This window comes from Convolutriloba macropyga, chromosome 9, assembly GCF_964194025.1.
Source record: "Convolutriloba macropyga chromosome 9, txConMacr16.3, whole genome shotgun sequence".
Lineage (NCBI taxonomy): Eukaryota > Metazoa > Xenacoelomorpha > Acoela > Convolutidae > Convolutriloba > Convolutriloba macropyga.
This window is the reverse complement of record NC_134476.1, coordinates 53517088-53531296: the sequence shown is the minus strand read 5'-3', so window position 1 is coordinate 53531296 and position 14209 is coordinate 53517088. Positions and strand designations below refer to the sequence as shown.

Below are 14209 nucleotides of genomic sequence, written 5' to 3'. Positions count from 1 at the left end.
ACAATTCTCTCAAAGCTTGTTGGGTTTAGACCACACCTTCAGCCTCTAAAAGGCTAGTATTTCATCCCACTCCTTTTTCTACAATTAAAAGGTTTTGAACTGTATTGGTGCGGCTGTCTTTTTAATTGCTATCACACGAGGCTCAATTATTTTAAACGTGTTGGTATTTTTTTTCCAAAATTTTGACCGTCTTGACTTTTCCAGTGGCTTTTACGACCTTGACTTTTTCGTTTTCCATGATTAATTGCTCTCAAAAGAAGTTTGTAGCATTTTTTAATAGCCGCCAGCAGCCTCTCGGCGGCTATTTTTTAGGCGCTCTCCTTTTTTAGCTTTACCTTTTGATCACGTTTTTCGTTTCACATAAGTCACGACTTTGACGTTTTGTTTCTGACTTACCTCTCATTGTTTCATTTGAATGCATTTTCACGCATTGATTTACGCATTTGAGTGATTACGGTCAAGGTCAAAAGAGCAAAATCAAAAGAAAAACAAACATATAAAGCCAGGTCATTAAGTTATAGTGCATTAGGTTATCGAAGTTCCTTAAAGCGATTGCTAGCTGATATCAGTATTATGCTTTCAGTATTATGCATTATGCTTTCTAATAGCTTTCAGCTTAGAAGCTGAGTTAAGTGTAAATTTAGAATCAATCCGGGTCTGCACACCAAATAAGAACACTTAGAAAGTTTGTATCAATTTGCATCTTTTCTTTTTCTGTTTCAATCCCAATTATTGTCAAGTGGATCATGGGCGACGAAAAGAAAAATTTCCTGCAATTTGCTGGCTATGTTTTGAATTGTCTTCGAGTGGTTTAACGACGTTAGCACTAAATTTCAAAAAAACGTTTCGATCTTAGAAAGAGATTTCGTTGTTCTTTCTCTATCTCAACTTTAACACCTCTATTATGAATCGTTTATATTGGCTTTCACGAATTTTACTCAAAAAATAAAGGTCTTTTGAATTTTGCCTTTTTTACGTTCTGACACTCAGTCTCAATATTGATAGGTCTCATTGGCTCTCAAATCAGGAATATTTTGGCTCATTTAATAATTATAATTTACATCTAATGGGCTTCACTTTTGTTTTCAAAAAGTTGTTTTTTGCAATTTCTCGTTGTTTTTTTTGTTCTGTCGTTTTAACGATGGGTCGCGTAGGCTCTGTTATGTGGCATATTTGTATTCGTCTTTTTTTGAATCTATATCCGAAGATTTTCACGACTTTGTCATGATTTTTTCAAGAAGTTTTAGCAGTGATTTTGTTCCACTTTTATTTAATATTATCAAAGATACGTCTCTTTTTCTCTTTAATTGTAAATATTTGTATTCAGTTAATGATTTTAGTTTAAATGCGAGTGTTTTGACCACTTTGTCATTACTTGTAAAAAATAATTGATTTTTTTATTTTGCCCCCTCTTCTAATTCTTAATTGGGCTACGGTGTGTTCTTATTAATGTCAGTTATCTTGGCTCTCACTTGACTCATATTTGAATCTATTCCATATCTCACAGTTTTAACGAATTAAGCAAAACATGTTTAAAAAAAAATAGTAGTTTTTTTAGATTTTGCCCATTTTTGAAGATATCTTTGCTGCTTGGTCATTTGGTTTTTTAATGACATGTCTCAGTTGCCTTTATTTGCGTAAAGGAATGCATTCAAGGATTTCAGATAAATACTAATGATTTTGGCGATATGTGTTGAACTTCTGGCTGTTGCCTGTTTTTGTTACCGTTGTTACGTGGTCCCTTTTATTTCATTCAGTTGATATATGATTTCTATTGATAGAATTTGCAATAGCTCCAAACAATTGGATTGTATTGGGGCTGTCTTTTTTGTAATATGTTTTCACACATTTACACATCTTTCAAAACAGGTTAACAGGTAAGGTGCATTTGGCAGTAAGTTTCATGAGAGGCTCAAAGCGTAATTAAATGTTAAAAGGTCATTTTTAGGAATTTTTAGCCCAAAATGTTGCAGTTTTTCAAATTTTTTAAAATGCGAGTTCTTTGTTTTTATTAGTCCATTAGTTCAATAGAACGCTGTTCAATTTTTTAATGTCACGCCTTTTACCAGTTTTCTGATAAAACTTGCAGTTTTCAAGTTTTTTCTAAAATTTTTGTCATTTTTTGAGATTTTGCAGCTTCATGGACCATAAAACCTCCTCTATTGTTTAATTCTAGGTTAGTGCATAGTTTCTTTGGGGCAATAGAACGCTTTTAAACTTCTTAATGTCACGAATTGTAGCAATTTTTCATAAAACATGATGTTTTTTTCTTCGAGTTTTTTTTAATTTTTCATTTTTTAAGTTTTTCCACCTTCAGGGGCCAGAAAAGCTCTATAGTTTGATAGTATGTTACTGCATAGTTGCTAGGGGCAATGGTATCGGTTTTAATATTTTAATATCAAGAGTTTTGATAAAATTGAATTTTTAATTTTCGGAAAATTGTCATGTTCCTAGTTTATTGATCTTTTTGGGCCAATTGTTCAAGGCTGCAAATGGGTTTGTTTTATAGCCTCTGGAGTCATTGAACTGTTTCTGAAGTCATTAGGATCACAAATTTTGGCAAGATTTTATTAAAATTTGCCTTTGATTTCAAATTTTCAAAAGTCTTCTTTTTCTGTTTGTGTCGGTTTTTTTGGGGCCAATGAATATTTTGGCCAATGGTCTTGCAAGTGGAGGACTGGACAGATTTGAGAGACAAAAAATGGTTTTGAGCATTTTGATATTGTAAACTTTGGAAACTTTGTGAAAAAATTTTGCAATTTTCAATTTTTTCAAAAATTTCATATTTATTGAGCTTTTCTCTTTAGTGGCAAATATACCCCTTTCAAGGCTTTTTCGTGGGTTTTTGGTGTAATTTAATGGGTTTAATGCGGCCTTCAGGTTATAGTCTGCAAGAGTTTTTGCAATTATTGTATTTTCGTTCAGTTAGTTAGGTTCTCTAAACTTTCAAGACTGTGTTGGCTGGCATTGTTCAATTGATCTGCTGGTTAGATACAGTAACTCTGAGTTTTTAATGCATTTCTCTGAAGTGAATTTCGGGACTTGCCTGTTATGTTTTTCTTTCTGTTTTTCGTTTTACTCATTGATCACGTTGTTTCTTGTTTTCCTCGTCACGACTTTCATGTTTGATTTCTGACTTAATGAACTGACACTCTGTTTTGACTGAATGGAATTTAGCATTCTCTCAGTAAATTTACCTGAGTAGATCTCAAAAAATTGAATCAAAAGAATTTGGATAAGACGATAAAGCCCAGGCACTAAAACTTAATGGTTAAAGACAACTCATTCCATAAAGGTATCAGAATTCCTAGTTATACTCCCAACTGGTATTAGTAGGCTTATTCTCCTCATATTTAGCGGCTAAATTTGCATATTAATCGAACCTAATGAAACTGCGAGCCAAATTAGAACTTTTTTAACCCTTCGGAAAATTAGGTTGTCATTTTTTTTCAATCCAAACGTCGGTCAGTGGGGTCTAGAACGTTTATTTTCCGGCAACTGGCCTGCTATGTTTTGATGCGATTCCCAAGAAAAGCTACAGAGAAAATGGTTATCGCGTTATGGTGCCTTTTTAAAATTTCGTAAGTTTTTGAATTTCTTGTTTTTGTATGTAAGTGATTTAACTTTTTGTTAGCTGCGGAAAATGATGTTGACTTCAAATAAAATATAAAAAGCAGGTTAATAATTTTTCAAATGCAAAAATGATGATACACTCTACATGTGCTTTCAATTTTGTCGATATGTTCAACTGCTCGCGAACAGAGTTCGAAGCAAATATTGTGAATGCGTTTTCTGTCATGTAAAGTTTTTGCTGGACCGTTTTGTCTTTTCCATTGAATTTTACGTCCTTGACATCTTGTGCCTAGCATGATATAAAGTACTCTCTCGTTGACATTTTTAAACAGCTCTACTAAATTGGCGGTAGTTTTCTACTAAAAATCAATAAAAAAGTGCTCAAAGTTGGTTCCATTTTTAACGTTAAATCTTAATTGTGGGCTGAAAGAACTAGCTTCACAACAGTTTCCCTTCTCCTCCATTACCCGCGCCCGGTCGTAGCTGCCGCCCCTCCTCTCGTGCCCAGACTGAAGCAGGCTGCATTTCAATTGTGAGAGCTCCCGCGAGAAAGGGCTTCGTCAGACGTTAGCCGTTTATGCTCGTTTCGCTGTTCTGTTAAACCTGAGCTACCGTAGCGCTTTATAGTTATACCGTTTATACGGTTTGTTTTCTAAATGCTCTCCTTCGCCTTTACAGTGTCCTTCACCTGTACAGTGACATGCCAGTTACATATTATGTAACTGGCATGTCATTCTAAATTTGGGCCATAAGTTTAAAATTATCACAACGAGAGCCAAAATGTACGGCTTATTTACCTCGCTGAATTTTTAATGCTAATATTTTGGCTCATGACTTGGTAGGCTTTTGATAGCTTTTTGGTTGAAAACTGGGTCGATCATTTTATCAACCTGTTTTTCTCTGTAACTATTGATATACTACGGTTAATCAAGACATTTGGTAGCTATAACGGCAATATGTCAGCAATGTCTCAATCAGCTATATTTGCGACCCATCAATTCTCTTTTAAACTTGCCAGTTATAGAACCGGTAGCTCGCAAAAAGTTGAGTGACTTGGAAAGGTGCTGAATGAAACGTAGCAAAACGAAGGTTGTAAAATTGTCGGTTCTGTATGATATTCCGTATATGTTGTAGCTTTAATTTCGACTTTAGAAATGCTTTGCTTTCACAAATTTCCTTTATACCGTTACTAGAAATAACTTTATGGATTTATAAGTTTGATTGTAGTATTTTTAGACATTCTTGTGTTTTCAACATTGGGGTTCTACTTGCATGGCCTAAGTCGTATTCAAACTCTGAAATTGCGGTAGCTTTGTTGCTATAAGTAGCAGTCTGTGTTACAGACATTGTTATGGCTACTTTACCATATTTTCGTTTCCCCTAAGTGCCTATGCGATATATGTTGTAGGTATTAACTTAAGTAAGTAATAAGTAATAGTCTGTGTTATTTTAGACTGCTCCTAAACTTAGCTAGTGACGTAAGTTTTCATGCATTTGTTCAAGTTGTTCAGTTGTAATTGGGAAGGAAATGCTTTAGAAAATGACTGCTTCAAAATAAAAATTGAATGCAGTTCAAATGTTTTTAATGACCTGTTTGTTCAACTTATGAATTTGTCTCATTTTGTGGCTCTTGGTTTCATCTCATTTTACGTGTTTTAAAAGTTTGATCAAACTTATTGTCTGTGTAGCGAACATGAAATTGAGTATAATTAGTTATAAGCGGCGAAAGTATGTGTATGTAGGCTCTTTAGAAAGCTCGCAATTAGGACAATCGAATTAAGATAATAACACCAAAGCTAAATTGAACAAATTTAAGTACTCTCTTGAAAGCAAACACATGGTGCCCCAGATTCTCATTAAAACAAATATGCACAAAAGTAAGCAAGGTTACAAAACCGGATAAAGGCAAAACGAATTGGTTGAGGTTGAATAATGAAAGGCTGTCAGGTTAGATTGATGAGACAAACAGGCGACGATGAATTAGTAAATAATTGAATAAAAAGCACAAGTCAAGGTTATCTCAATTGGCATCGATATATGAGGAGACAGTGTTGCACACCCTCTACCACTTGAAATCTCAAGAATATCCCGCCATTTTGCACTCCTTTATGTTTTCCAGCCAGTTTTAGATAATAAGGTTGTTCCCCACCCTCAGGGTCATAGTACACATAAATGTTTATACGACAATGGCGGGCGAATAATCGTAAATCGGTAGTGTTTACGTACTCCACATCCTCGATTCCTCGGGTCAGGGGGGTTTTGCCAGGACATTTAAATAAATGCTTGTTTGGTCCATTCCGTAAACTAACAAAAAGTTGTTCGATTTTCCCAGCCTGAGTGCGATCTCCAGTGATAATGGTTGATAGACAGGAGGCCACGCAATTGAATTTGGGGTGGGCAACATCTAAGGTAACGGGATCATACTGTGCAGTATCGAACTCAGGACAACTAAAAAAACCCAAGATTATAACTTTAATTTAGCCAGAGTGAATTTGGGATAAAAGTGCTTACCTTTCAAATAGCTCGTAGCAATGACGCTGCCTTTGTTCTAGGCCAAGCTCCCGGCAAACCCGATTTAGTTCCTCTTCGGATAGAAACTTCATAGGACCACGAGTACAGCGAAATAGAGTTTCACTGTCGCAATCGAGACAGTCTTTTACGATTTTTCGGCACCACATTCGTAGGTCGCGGACACTAAATGTTTGCCGCGCCATAGATTCCAGATTTTCTCTGGAGGGATGATCGTTTTTCCTGTGCATTTCAGTAAGCTTATTTCGTGCGTTACCCCGGTGTAGAACCGTCAGCCCTGAACCCACTCGCAATAAAACCCCTCTGGAAAGATAATAGTTTTTGCATCGATTACGGAGTTCTCTCCTGTAAATCCACGTAGAATTTCTCGGATAAAGACCAGATTTAAGATAATGAACAATTTCAAAGTACATTTGACTGTCCATTTCAACTGAAATTGTATATGACTTAATACTGTATGTAAAGTAAGACAGAATGAGTTAGTTAAGTAGAGTTGTGTTGACTTAAAGTAAATAAAAAGGCAATTTATCAGTTTTCCAAATACCCACCGATAAAAAGTTGTCCGACCCCTCCCAGGATGGGAAGGAGTTATGGGGTAATAAACGGTCAATGATGGGAAGGTACCCCTAGTGGTCCTCTATTGCGAGAATAGTTTTCAGGCGAATCCGACCACCCACCTTCCAGCTATTAACACCGGAAGTAGTGTGATTTGAAGGTTTTTAGGTATTTTACTGTGAAATTTGAATGTTTCAGTCAGAAATAAGGCGATTAATCAGTTGTAATGTAATGCACGTATGAATTAATGTTTTTGCACGATCTTGGGAAGGGTTTAGGATATAAAATGGCGATTTTTAAGTATATTGGTAATTATCACAGGAATGTAGTTAGCACCTAAACTGAAATAGTATTTTCCCGAAAAGTTGAAGTCGGATTGACCTGAAAATTGGGGGATAGACTAATTTGGGTACGGGGAATCCGATTTTGAGGTCAGATTTGACCCTACACCAACCTGCACGGAACTAGCGCACGCCCGTGCTGCGGAACGTAAAATTTGAATTGCTCGTGGAGTATTGGTAGTAGCCCTATGATTTTTGGAGGGTTAGTGTAACTTTTCAAGGGCTTTCGATTGGTGATATTTTCAATCCCAGATTCCGACCGGAAGTCGGTGCTTCGGGACGACCCGAGTGCCGAAAACCGGAAATTGGCCTTTTTGAGCGGCCGAATGACTTTGAAATAGTTTTAATATGATAACCTGAGACAGTTAGTGACAAAAAATAACCACCCCGGTCAATTTTGACGAACTCGGATTTTTCGGGTTTCGGCACCCACGACTCGTTAAAAATTTTTAAATTGCAAACGACTCGCAACGGCTGATCCGTTGGTCATGAAACTTGGCAGGCAAGTTGGTGGCACCCTATAGTTACTATAAAACTTTACCCGAAGACGTTTTGACCACTACTTCGCAAGTTATTAAGTTTGGAAATTTGGGGTCATCCGGGAGGTCGATGAAAAGTGTGCGCGGTCACTGCTCGTGTTCTATTAGGAGTTAGGTCATAAAAATTGGTGGGTAGGTGTAACTATGGAAGGACTTTCCGCGCCAATAGTTATTTTTACCAAGTTGACCCTTCATCTTCGACTATTGACCTCTAATTGACCTCTGGAGGTCAAATTTTTGGGTTTTTGGGAAATTTTGGTTTTTGACTAATTTTTGTATAGGGAATTGCACGGAATGCTGGGAAAAGCATACCAAGCCATTATTTTAGCTTTAGCGAGCATGAATTAGTGGTATATTTACACATGGAGACCAATAGTCTTTGAATAACAAAAGCGACGAAATTGACTTGGCGCCAAATTTGTGTGCGCAAATAAGAGCAATAAGGACCGCGGACTTTGACGTTAATCTGTTTGTTTAGTGAAGGGAACCCCTCCTGCGGATGTGTCAATCAGTCAGAGTGACTTATGGTGTTTACTTAAGTTCTAAAAGTGTATTTAATTAAGATAAGATAAAGTTAGCCAAATAGAAAATGTTGTAATCAGCTTATCGTGTTTAAGTTGGAGAGAGAGAGAAAATACTGAGCTAGTGAGCAGTTGGTTTAGTGGGACTAAACTTAAAACAGTCAGTAAAGTTGCAAGACCAGTTAGGAAACTGTGAGCAACTTGGTTAATTATATTGCGAGTGAATCACGATAAAATTTTGAAAGTATACAGATTTTTGCAGTTGAATTTGTCTCAAGTTGATAGTTGATTGAGAATTGCATCTATTTACTGTGGATTCTACATTTGTGCTGGTGTTCTCTATTCAATTTAACACTTTTGGGACAAAGCACTTTTAACAGCCAGCAAGAGTGGACGAGGGGAAAAACTCAGGGAAGAAACAAGGTAGCGCTTGCTTCATCATTTTCTTTTAAACCTTCGGTGTTGGTTTTAATTAAATTTGTTCGATCTTCTGGGCGACAGATTCCCCTCACTGTTGGCCTAGCAGAAATTCAGAAGACGACAGTGGCGCTCCTGGGTGGGCATCGCTCCTTGTAATTTTCTGTAAGATTATTTTTTTTTTATCCGCTAAGTGGTGAAATTTTCCGAAATGAGCGAAAACGGAGACGATCTACCTAACGATCCTCTCGCATTGGACAGAGGCGACGAGGACGGGGATGACGATGCTCCAGACAACGGCCGCGGGATTTTTGGACCGGGCACGCTGAGGCCGGATCGATACCCTTCGAAAAAACACTCGACGTGGATCCAGTGGAAGCAGCACTTTCTCTGGCTAGCTGACACCAATGGTTGGGATGATATCACAGCAATTCGGGCCCTACCAACGTGTTTAACATCTTGGGCGCTTGACGAGTTCACCGCCATGCCTGCCAGATTTACGAGACAAGTGGGAAGGAATTTGCCGCCAACACTGGCGAGGGTTTTTGAGTACTTGGACCCAAGAATGTCGCCTTACAGAGATCAACGTACAGCCAGAGCTGAGTTCAAGGCACTCATGCAAGGTGACAAGGAGGAAACGCGTGAGTTTTCGAGAAGAGTAAGGGCATTGGGTGATATCGCACATACACACATGAACGCTTTGTCCCGAGATGACATGAACAGAGAACAATTTATTGATGGATTGTTCGACTCCGATATTTACGAATTGCTTCTTCGAGAGGATCCACAGACATTCGACGAAGCTGTTAACAGAGCGCTGAGTCTTGAAGCCATTACGAAAGGTTCACGATTTCGACAGCGGAAAAGAATATCGGCAATAAGGACTATGGCAGAGGCAACTTCGTTTCCTCCGGTGGTAGCTCAACCTTTGCCTTCACAAGCGTCAAGAGGTGTTCAGGGCACCTCAATTTCACAAATGCCTCTGACAAATGATGCGCTGGGGACAAAAATCGACAAACTGGTTGACAGTCAGGAAAAGTTTATGTCAAATATATCTTCGATGATGAGTAAGTTCGTCTCGTCTGTCATACCGGGACCCCCAGCAGAGCAAGCTCATGCACCTCAGAACACTGGAAAGCAGTTGTTCAATCCGTACCCTCCAGATAGTCGATACGGACAGGGATTTGCGTCAGCTTCTCGACCGCAGGGACAATACAACCCTGGCCAACAACGACGACAAGGTGGTACAGGCTGTTTCCATTGTGGAAGTTCGGATCACTTCAAGAGAGAGTGTCCGCTACTTGCCAATAGTCCTTTAAACTAGAAAGGGCCGGGCCCACCGGGGAATTCCGGAGGGAAGGGTTTATCCCGGCCGAATACAAAAATAAACCCCAAACATCGGTTGCTACCAACAACGAGGGAGCGCAGTCCAATCAGTTAAGGATGTATCATCAGTCGGACGAGCCCCTAGTTACGAAGACATCCACAGCAGACCAATTGCGCGAGTTGCCTGAGCAAGGAAAAGAGCCATACAGCATTCTGGTCTCGGGCGAATTGAATGACACGAAGTTAGCCTTCCTTATCGATACGGGAGCAAACACGAACATAATCAGTTACGACACATTGTTTTCTTTGGACATTCCGGTTAAAATGGAAAAGTATACTGGTAGACTAGAGACAGCGGACGGTAAACGAGTTGACGTTATCGGCAGAGCAAAATTGCATCTACGTTTGGGCGAAATCGATACTGATATTGAAGCTTTAGTCATGCATGATCTCGACAACCACATGATTCTGGGTCTTGAGACTTTAAAGGGGCACCGTTGCATTATCGACTTGGATACTGATCAGCTTTGGACAGGTCAGAAAGAGGGATCAAAAGTGCCAATACGAATTGAAGGACCGAAAAGGTTGGCAACTTTTATCGAGGCAGTTCCTCATGACCGTCAAATGACTGTGCAGGCTACAGAAATTTCTAATGGATCAAAGATTGACCCAAACCGATTTGATCGCATTGCCAAGACTGCTGAAACACATCTTGATGTTCATTTACAGAGTGATTTGAAACCGACGTCTCAACTTGAAGACGACGTCCAAAAAATTCTTGAATTATCGGCACCTGGTGTGACAGGCAATGACTTGAATGATTTGAGAGCCTTAGTTGGAGAATTCCGAGATGTTTTTGCCTTGACCAACGACGAGTTAGGCTGCACCAATGTTGTGGAACACAGGATTGAGACTGGTGACAGCCCTCCAATAAAAATTCCTCCCAGAAGAGCAGGTTTACCCAAAGTAGAGATTATCAGGGAAGAAGTTAATGCAATGTTGGACCAAGGGATCATTCGGCCGTCCCAAAGTCCTTACAGTTTCCCAGTAGTACTTGTAAAGAAGAAGGACGGAAGTGTGCGGGTTTGTATTGACTACCGAAAATTGAATGACGTAACAATCAAAGATGCTTTCCCAATTCCTAAGATTGACCAGTCGTTCGATGCACTGAAGGAAGCAAAAGTGTTTTCGTCAATGGACTTGGCAAGTGGATATTGGCAGATTCCTGTGGCCCCGGAGCATTGTCACAAAACGGCTTTCGTGACACCGGATGGAGGTCTTTATGAATACGTTCGAATGCCTTTCGGATTGTCAAATGCACCTGGTACGTTCCAACGATTGATGAATGAAGTTTTCAGAGACTACCTCTACAAATTTATTCTCATCTTCCTAGACGACGTCCTGGCTTATAGTACCAATAAAGCTGATCACTTGAAACATTTGCGAACTATTTTTCAAACACTGCGGGCGCTGAACTTGAAGCTAAAGCCCAAGAAGTGTAAATTATTTCAACGAGAAGTTGTATATCTTAGTCATATTATTGGCAACGGTGGAGCAAAACCTGACCCTGATAAAGTTTCGGCGGTAAAGCATTGGCCAGTACCAAAGACGGTGAAACAGATTCGGTCCTTCGTTGGCTTCTGCAATTACTATCGACGCTTTGTGAGAGATTTTGCCCAGATTGCAAGGCCACTCACGGATCTCACAAAGAAAGATGCTCGCTTCGAGTGGAATTCCGACTGCCAATTATCATTTGATAGACTTCGAGTCGAACTTGCTACCGCGCCAGTGATGCAGTTTCCTCGTTTTGATTGCCCCTTCATCATTGATACAGATGCCAGCAAAGTAAGCTTAGGGGCAGTGATTTCTAATGTTGTCGATGGGGTGGAACGGCCAATTGTCTACTCAAGTAGGGTCCTCACAAAAACAGAAATGATGTACTCCACAACCAAACGCGAGGCACTTGCAGTGATACAGGCATTGAAATGGTATAAGAACTACATATGGGGACTACCGTTCATCATTCGAACCGATCATGCTAGCCTTCGATGGCTCTTCAGGCAGGACAATGACGATGATGCAACCGGAATGACGTTCCGAATGTGTCAGTTCCTACAAGAGTATAATTTTCAAGTAGTCCATCGAGCTGGATCGAAACATGCCAACGCAGACGGACTCACAAGACGAACAGAGGAGAGTCCTGAGTGGGAACCCGGAGAAAGAGAAGAGATGACCGGAAATTGTCCCGAGGCTGTGGATATAGACACAGCAATTTCCAAGGCCACTGATCATCTACGGCTTACAGTTCAGGGTCAGTATGACGAAATAGCGGATCTAGAAAATGACCCACTGCTGGAAAACGATGAAGAACAAGTTTCAATAACTTGGACTCGTGGTGAATCGGACGTGAGGGCGATGCAAGAACAAGACGAGGCGATCAGCCGCATTCTCTTTTGGGCAACTGTGGATGAAAAGAAAAACTGTCTAAACTTTGGAACAAACCTGATAACCAAAGATGAAGCTGCCCAATACGGGCGAGAGGTGATGGCACTATGGGGAAGATGGAATGAACTGTCAATTAAGAACGGAATACTATATCGTAAGTGGTTTAAGAACGAGAGTGGTTCCTCGGAGGAGCCAGTCCTACAACTGATTGTTCCAGCAAGTGGCCGTAAAGAGATATTAGAACAACTACATGACTCTCCCGTTAGTGGAGGTCATTTTGCGTTCGAAAAAACACTCAACCGGGTCAGACAAAGGTTCTGGTGGCCGTCAATGAGATTGGATATAGAAAAACGCTTATTGTGGTGCCTTCCTTGTGCTGCAAGGACAACCGCGGGCCGGAAACGTGTTGTCGGCCTCCAGCCGTTCAAAGTTGGAATTCGATTTCATAAGGTAGCGGCCGATATTTTGGGACCAGTAACAATGGCCAAAGCTTCGAAAGCAAAGCATATTTTAGTGATAACTGATTTGTTTACAAAGTTCGTTGTGAGCACACCTCTCGTAGGTACAGAGTCGGAAGATGTCGCCCGAGCAATTGTTGAGAAGTGGGTCTTAAAGTTCGGAGTACCAGATGTTTTGCACACAGATCAAGGGAAAAACTTTGGTAGTCAGTTAATCCTCGACATGTGCAAACTACTGAAGATTGACAAAACACGTACGTCTCCATATCACCCTCAGGGAAACGGCCAAGTTGAAAGGCACAATCGAATTTTAGCGGATGTCATATCTAAGTATTGTGCTGATAATCCTTGGACCTGGGACGAGATGTTACCCTACGTAGATTTCGTTTATAACACAACCGTTCACAGGACCACACAAGCCACGCCGTTTAGTCTAGTGTTTGGACAGGAGTGCCAGTATCCAATTGATTTGTTTTATCCAAAACCCCACGATGAAGAGCGTAGCCAAGGAGAATTTATCGAGTTTCGTGAAGCTCATGCTAACGCCAGGGAGCAATTAGGAGTAAACCAACAGAGACAGAAGGACCTTTACTTCAAAAAAGTTTATGGCGAACCTTACGAAATTGGTGCAAAAGTTTGGCTTTACTCGAAGCAAAAGGCCAAGTCAAAGAAGTTCTTTGTTCCCTACGAAGGCCCTTACATTATCCAGGAAAGAACTTCAGAAGTCAACTACATGATTTACAAAGAAGGGAGACCGAGAAAAACGAGGATAGTTCATTTCAATTTGCTGAAACCCTATAATGAGGAGCGAACGGGCGACGCAAGTGGTAGGAACAAGCGACCTACACCTTTTCGTTCGCAGGATTTCTTCAATAAATTCCCTAATGATCAAGTGGAAGAAGATGATGATGATGGGGAGGTTATGAGGAATACCGAAAGCACGCTCCATGAAAGGCAGCAACGCAGACGTAATATTGCTGCGGCACAAGTCCGATCACGTGATGAGAGATCATACGAGCCCTCCGTCCCGCTAGTTGAAGCCGAACAAGTCTCTAGCCCCTGCAATGTGGCGGAGATTGTAGACGTGTTAGCTGATACAAACATTGGCCACGCTAGTGATCTAACAAAAGCCAACCAGAGCGACGAGGAGAGTCCAACAGCTGTTAGAAACGACCAAGAAATTGACTTGGAGAAACAACCGGTGACCCAAGCTAATGAAACGCCTGAAATGCTAGAAGAGACTCCTTTGGTGCGCAGACGACCTCGGCGAGACATTAAGCCCGTGATCCGACTCGGGATTGACGAATAGACAATTTATTTTGATTTTATTGATAGGTTTCAGGTTTTTTTTAGACCCCTCCCTGCTAAAATAAAATCAGATCAAAAAAAATTACTTTTAGTATATTGGGCAAAATTATTTGATCTCGATTAACGAATTAGGTTTAATTTAGTATTTCGTAGTAAAATAATATTGACATTTATTTAGATACAATCCTTCATAATGG

At 40.0% G+C, this 14209-nt stretch overlaps 1 protein-coding gene across 2 annotated transcripts in view; it reads left to right on the top strand.

Moving 5' to 3' along the window:
* Positions 1-14209, top strand: part of LOC142345854 (uncharacterized) — a 53859-nt gene that overhangs the window by 23275 nt on the left and 16375 nt on the right. Inside the window, exon 13 of one of the 2 annotated variants that reach the window (XM_075398270.1) lies at positions 5027-5051. The exons of the other annotated variant lie outside the window; for it this stretch is intronic. Within the exon in view, the coding sequence (XP_075254385.1) occupies positions 5027-5037 (11 nt within the window). The 3' untranslated portion in view covers positions 5038-5051. The remainder of the gene's footprint in view (positions 1-5026; positions 5052-14209) is intronic. 2 annotated transcript variants of the gene reach the window in all.